General features: G+C 37.6%; 2 protein-coding genes across 3 annotated transcripts; one reads left to right on the top strand and one right to left on the bottom strand.

Moving 5' to 3' along the window:
* Positions 1-527: 527 nt before the first annotated feature.
* On the top strand, positions 528-2,490 carry Cchl (Cytochrome c heme lyase). Its single transcript, XM_017627592.1, has 3 exons — positions 528-716; positions 1,112-1,711; positions 1,777-2,490. Exons 2-3 carry the CDS (start codon positions 1,119-1,121, stop codon positions 2,033-2,035), a joined length of 852 nt encoding a protein of 283 aa, XP_017483081.1. The 5' UTR covers positions 528-716; positions 1,112-1,118; the 3' UTR covers positions 2,036-2,490.
* Positions 2,491-2,521: 31 nt separating this feature from the next.
* Mitofilin (inner membrane mitochondrial protein mitofilin) lies at positions 2,522-6,182 on the bottom strand. 2 transcript variants are annotated; one of them, XM_017627587.1, is made up of 12 exons: positions 5,982-6,182; positions 5,413-5,546; positions 5,146-5,360; positions 5,047-5,087; positions 4,761-4,951; positions 4,556-4,704; positions 4,310-4,476; positions 3,724-4,252; positions 3,624-3,644; positions 3,378-3,536; positions 3,028-3,316; positions 2,522-2,966 (listed from the first exon to the last, which is right to left on the bottom strand). In XM_017627587.1, the coding sequence occupies exons 1-12, from the start codon at positions 6,024-6,026 to the stop codon at positions 2,789-2,791; spliced, it is 2,118 nt and encodes a 705-aa protein (XP_017483076.1). In that variant the 5' UTR covers positions 6,027-6,182; the 3' UTR covers positions 2,522-2,788. The 2 variants fall into 2 exon arrangements, with proteins under 2 accessions (XP_017483076.1, XP_017483077.1); XM_017627588.1 differs by lacking the exon at positions 3,624-3,644.

Genomic DNA, 6,182 nt, shown 5'->3' with positions numbered 1-6,182 from the left:
AGAGCGTAAGCAAAATGCGCTCACTAAAAGAGAATACCAGGAAAAAGTAAAGGAACGCAAAAAACCAAATTTTTAGTCCAAAGAATGGCAACAACCAAACTAATGTCAAATAACAATAGAAATGTATGTACAAAACACATACACCCAAGCACAAGGACAATAAACACTTACTATATCAATTATTTTTTGCCTCCTTCCAATTTCAATTAACTTTTTTTTACTTTTTAGATTATTCTCACTTTTTGCGTATTCTTTAATTTCCGTTAATTTTAATTTAGTTGAGTTTGACACTTTTCAGGATTTTGGCAGAAAAAATTCTTCTGACTAAATCTGACTACTTCGCACTGATGAGAGTCACTCTCACTGCGTGTTGCNCTGTTCTCCTTTTACTCTCACTTGAGAGAGTGAAATTGTAGTTTGACAGTTCCACAGGTTTTAGTCCGAAGATCAAAGGAACAGACTATATGCTTTTTTGATCATAAAATAAAACCCCATGGCAGCGCCATTCCTCCCCCAATGCAGAATGTCAAATTGTGTTGCCAAATGTTTGTCTCATAACCTTAAATTTTTAAATAACATTTGTACAACAGCGACTACCCCTCGTGGGGGAAAATTTTTTGTAAAAAAGTTATATAAATTGAAATCTTTCTGATATTGCATAGTCTTTTTCCTAAAATTGTGCAGGTATAATCTCAAATTAACCAATTATTTCAAGTGTAAGTGTTGACAACTTTTCAAGATAGCCTACTACTGCATTTTGTTATGCAATGACTTCGACCCACATTAAGGGTTGAAAAATCTAGTGACACATACATATTCTATAAATTCACCTATTTGTAGATTAAAAATGGGTAATACAATCACTAGTGTTAGTTTGGAAGCGGCAACCAATAAGCCACAATACCATATACACAAGGCTTCAGCGGGCGCTAACCCTCCACCAGAATGCCCTATGCACCAGAAGAGTGGCGCAGCAGCAACAACACAACCACCTNTGACAACTTTTCAAGATAGTCTACTACTGCATTTTGTTATGCAATGACTTCGACCCACATTAAGGGTTGAAAAATCTAGTGACACATACATATTCTATAAATTCACCTATTTGTAGATTAAAAATGGGTAATACAATCACTAGTGTTAGTTTGGAAGCGGCAACCAATAAGCCACAAGACCATATACACAAGGCTTCAGCGGGCGCTAACCCTCCACCAGAATGCCCTATGCACCAGAAGAGTGGCGCGGCAGCAACAACACAACCACCGCAGAAAATTACCACAACCAACACTGCACCTATATCTGAATGTCCAGTTCAACATGATAAAAATGATATCAATCCTCTTAATATGATGCCACCGGCCAATCAACAACCCGCGCCAGATCAACCCTTTCCTCTATCAACAGAACGTCAAACCTCTAGCATACCAAAAGTAAGTGAAGATGGTAGTATGCAATTCTGGCAATATCCAAGTCAGCAAATGTTCTGGAACGCAATGCTTCGCAAAGGCTGGCGCTGGAAGAACGAAGATATTTCACAGAAAGATATGGGTGACATTATTTTTATTCATAACGCTAACAATGAACAAGCCTGGAAAGAAGTACTTAAGTGGGAAGCACTACATGCAAAGGAGTGTGGCAATCCCCGGTTGAAGAGTTTCGGAGGCAAGGCTGCCGATTATAGTCCACGTGCCCGTTTTCGGAGCTGGTTAGGGTAGGTGTTGCATATTTATTTAAAATTGGTAATAATCGAGTTCAAATAGTATTTTTTATTGATAGTTATGAACTGCCTTTTGATCGCCATGACTGGATTGTGGACCGTTGTGGCAAGGATGTGCGATATGTCATAGACTACTACGATGGGGGACTTGTAGACAAGGATTATAAATTTGCAATTCTGGATGTACGCCCAGCAATGGACTCTGTCGAAAATGTTTGGGATCGTATGCGTGTCGCTTACATGCGATGGAAGTTCACAGCATTAGACACGCTTTCAGGCAATCGCAGTGAATCGAATAGTGGAAAAGTGGATCACTAAATTAAGAGCAATTTAATTGCTGACAAATTGATTTAAACTCGAGTTAATTTAATTTATTTTACACATATTGGTCTACTTTTAATTTGCTATTATATTTAATTGATAAGGTACTATGTATGTACATATATAAACTAAACAGTAACGAAGAAAATTGTGCAAATGTTGACTTCGGAGAAGGGTTTTCGAAGATCAAAGAATTAACAAAACGTTTCACTTGACAAACAACTTTAGTTATCGTTGTCCGAAATTTAATAAATACTAGCAATTAGACGAAGTAAACAATTGTTATTTTATGCGATAAAAATTAATAGTGCTAGATGTCATGAAGCATGAAGCTTTTAACTTCTAGAAGGCGAGCCTCAACTCTAAATAGGTATTGTGTACTACATTACCCGACACGGCAGGGCCAATATTATTCGTGTCGGCAACGTCAACTTGGAAAAAGCCCGCAAGAGTATCAATAATGAATTTGAACTTTTTCTGTCATACTATTACAATTTTTGTTTGTTTATTTCTTTACCAACATTGCAACTATTATTTCCATTCTTTACATTCGGAATGCACAACTAAATCAACAAAGATAAATTAATGTAATTTTCAATTAATATTAAACGGAAAAATCAAACAATTAAAAAGCCTTGATGCAAATTGCCGATTTAGTAAAATGTAAATTCCGTAGCATCGTTGCAAATGTAAATCCATGATTACAATCACTATAATTTTAAATCGTTTTCCTTGGTTTAAGTAGTTAATTCACAAATACAAGAGGCCGCTTGCAGCAGCGTGGGCCATTAGTGTATTGGCAGCTTGTTTAGTTTCTAACGTCAGACGTGTCTCATTCAACCAATCGCATGCAACACGACGTGGTCCTCCTTGCAATAGGTTCATATACTTTAAGGCTTGTAGAAGATCTCCGCGGTCAACAAAGTACCTGTAATTGTGAATAGATTTTTGATGTTTAGCATAAACGTTTTCATCTTAAATGTATTTACCGAGCTCGGTTCAAAATATCGTATGTATCCAATTTGCTGTAATCAAATGGTTTGTTTTGTAACTCATCTTGCGAAATGGGATCATCGGGTTTCAATATGAACAGCGACTGCAGGTAAGAAAGGAAATATATCGGGAGACTGGCACCACCCTCGGGAACAAGCGCTAATTTACGTGCAACACGCTCTACATTAATAAAGCGTTCACGCAGGGCATCCTCAGTGAACACGCCACGCTCGCTAGCGGTAGATGGCAAATTTCGAATCACAACAGAAACAAGTTCGTCACCCTCTGTAAGAGAAAAACAATTTGTAATAAATGCCCAGGGTTTGATTAGAAATGCGATACTTACCGGCAACCTTGGAAATCGCCTTTATTTCGCTCTTAAGCGGACGCAACTTATTTCTCCAATGTTCACCTGGTTCACCAGTGCTAACTGTAGCCCACAAGGACTGACATGCGGCCCAAAGTGCTTGCGCTTGGTGAGCCGAACGCTCAGCTGCAGCGCGCGCTGCAATTTACATACATATTAATTAATATTAAACATACAAATTTTTAAATTGATAAAAAAATATTGGTTTTAGAAAACTTTTTATACCTTTAAGCTCATCATCAATTTCTTAAAAGTAGCATTTATAAAGAAATTCATAACAGATTTTTAAAATGTTATTCAGTGTAAAAAAACACACTGTACTTACCTTGCAAAGCAGCATCCATGCCACGCATTTTACCAACCATCGCCGCCAATTGTAGCTTGTAATTTGCTTTCTCGGTTGCTAATTTATCTTCCAATTCGCGGGTGAAGCTGCGCTTCATTTCACTCTCCTTCATGGCTAAAGCATCGTTCAAATGATCTATATGCGCTTCAGCTTGCCTTTTTAATTGTTGACGCAATTGCTTTTCAGAATCAGCTCTAATTTGGAAAATTTTTTTCTGGTTCTCAATAGCTAATTTGCGCTTTTCTGCCTCCAGGTGGTAGTCCAGTTGAGCTTTTACCGCTTCCGAGTCACTGTCGCCGCGGAATGCTTCAACTGCACGCTTGAGCCTCAACTCACCGTCTGTTTGCAAGCGTTGGAGTTCTTTTTGATAGGCCAAAACATGCGAATAAGCATGCATGATGAATAAATCCAAATCTTCTTTGGAAAGATTCAGCTTTTGATCCGACAAATTAAGCCCAGGAAAGATAGATTCAATCTCTTCGACAAAATAGTTACGGGCTTTCTCAACCTTTAAATAAATAATACCAATCGAATTAAAAGCGCGTTATGATCAATAATAGCTTACATTCCTCCAATACTTTTCGGACATAGTAGCAAGGTCCTTATGTTGGTAAAGCTCGTCTTTAACATGATTGATGTGCTCCAGCAACGATTTGATTTTTTTACGAATGGTCACTATTTGCTCGTGATTTTCTGAGGTTGCAGCTTTGCTCAGAGCGATTTCACATTTTTCTATAAGGAAGAACATACGAAATAGTACAAAATTATTAAAATATTTATTTGAAATTTGGTTGTTTTAATGCTTGTTTACCGATTTTATCAATTGCTTCACGAGCCGATTTTTCCGCCGTGGCAACGGAGGTGTCGCGTGCACTAGTTCTATTCCTCAAGGAAGTCCAAATTGATGTGTCAACATTTTCAATGGCATCATCTACAACTTTACGTACATCATTGTTGAAGCTTTAAAGGGAGAATTATTATTAATATAGGCATTCAAAATATAGCCAAAAAAATACCCCTTTAGGATCCCAATTGCTTTGTTGTACTCTTTTACTGCCAATGCAGCAGCTACTTCCACAGCACTTTCCAAATCTGTTACATCTCGGGGCAAAGGTTCGGGTTGTTTTTGAATTTTGACGGGTTCACTTGGTTTGGCAGTAGCAGGCTTGGACGCAGGAGGCGCTTCTTTAACAGTACTAGCAGGAACCTTTTGTTTTAAATATATCAAAAAAAAACTATACGTGTTAAGAAACGGCTGACAAATTGTACTTTTATATCTATATATGTATATGGATATCTTACAGGCTTTGGCGATGAAGATGTTTTCGGCTGGACATCAGATTCTGTGGAAATAACCGAAAATAAAAATTCTCTCTCACAATTCAATTATTAAAAACTTACGCTTTGTAGATGGTTTTTCTGCTCCGCCGAACCAGCCAGTCACAGTAGATGTGGCACTTTCCACCGTTTTGGAGACATTATCAAATTGTTTTCTCACTCCATCAAATTGTTTGTTGATGTCAGCAATTGGGTCTTGGGAGTCTAAAGCTACTTTGAGAACGTATTCTGCACCAGGAACGTTTTGTTCAACTTGTTTTCGAAATTTCGGATCATATCTAAACAGATTATTTTGTAAAATAGTATTTGATATTAAAACAAATAACATACTTCGCATATCCAATAACTCCTCCGGCAGCAACTAGGGGCGACAGAAATACCAAAACTTTGCCGAACCCAGCTTGTCGTACGTTCGGGGGCAAACCATTGCTATAATTTTTGCGGCTGTACTGGCTCAATGTAATCTAAAATTAACAATAATAAATGTAATTTATTTTCTCTTTTTTATTAGTGTATAAAATGGAACAATGTTAGTAAAAGGGTCTACAGTAAACAATGTTGTGTGTACTTTGTTGAAGAAGGAGGAAGCCAAACGTACATGTTAGGAGTAAGACTATTTGTTATGACATCAAAGTATATATTGCATGAGTGAACTCCAGAAGCAATATGGATCACAATGGAATCAATTTTATCAAATTACATTTCTTTTCTGGATAATTTTCTGCAGTTATTGAAGGTTGCATTTATAGATGACATAACAATCTGCCTTTCTATATTGGGTGGTGGGGAAAGAGGCGATCATTTGCTGTGCGTTTTTTAAGTGACAGTGATGGTGGTGCCTCGCGCACCGATGTGATGACGGCATGATAGCCAAATATATATTTTTGTACGTCACTCACCTGTACGACATCCCTGCATTGCCTTTTCAATGCCAAACGATACATTTTTGTTAAAAATTTGGAATACTTAATATCGTGGTCACAATTCCAATTCGCTTAAGAGCCGGCGCTTAACGTCCTCCCTCAATCTAGACAAAACCAAAAACTTTTTTCTGCCCTGCTCCAAAATGAGCCAATATTTTGCACAGAGAGAATAGATGA

Source organism: Rhagoletis zephyria, unplaced genomic scaffold (genome assembly GCF_001687245.7).
Source record: "Rhagoletis zephyria isolate East Lansing unplaced genomic scaffold, Rhagoletis_zephyria_1.1 Rzeph_scaffold_05341, whole genome shotgun sequence".
Classification (NCBI taxonomy): Eukaryota; Metazoa; Arthropoda; class Insecta; order Diptera; family Tephritidae; genus Rhagoletis; species Rhagoletis zephyria.
This window is presented reverse-complemented; position numbering and strand designations above follow the sequence as displayed.

Bases quoted from the DNA above. Each gene is read 5' to 3' on its own strand.
- Mitofilin (XM_017627587.1), bottom strand. From the start codon at position 6,026: ATGTATCGTTTGGCATTGAAAAGGCAATGCAGGGATGTCGTACAG. The intron at 4,477-4,555 runs GTAAACAAGCAT...TCTTCCTTATAG, and splicing joins TGAAGCAATTGATAAAATCG to AAAAATGTGAAATCGCTCTG. The intron at 3,645-3,723 runs GTAAGTACAGTG...GCTACTTTTAAG, and splicing joins CATGGATGCTGCTTTGCAAG to AAATTGATGATGAGCTTAAA.
- Cchl (XM_017627592.1), top strand. From the start codon at position 1,119: ATGGGTAATACAATCACTAGTGTTAGTTTGGAAGCGGCAACCAATAAG. The intron at 1,712-1,776 runs GTAGGTGTTGCA...TTTTATTGATAG, and splicing joins CGTTTTCGGAGCTGGTTAGG to TTATGAACTGCCTTTTGATC.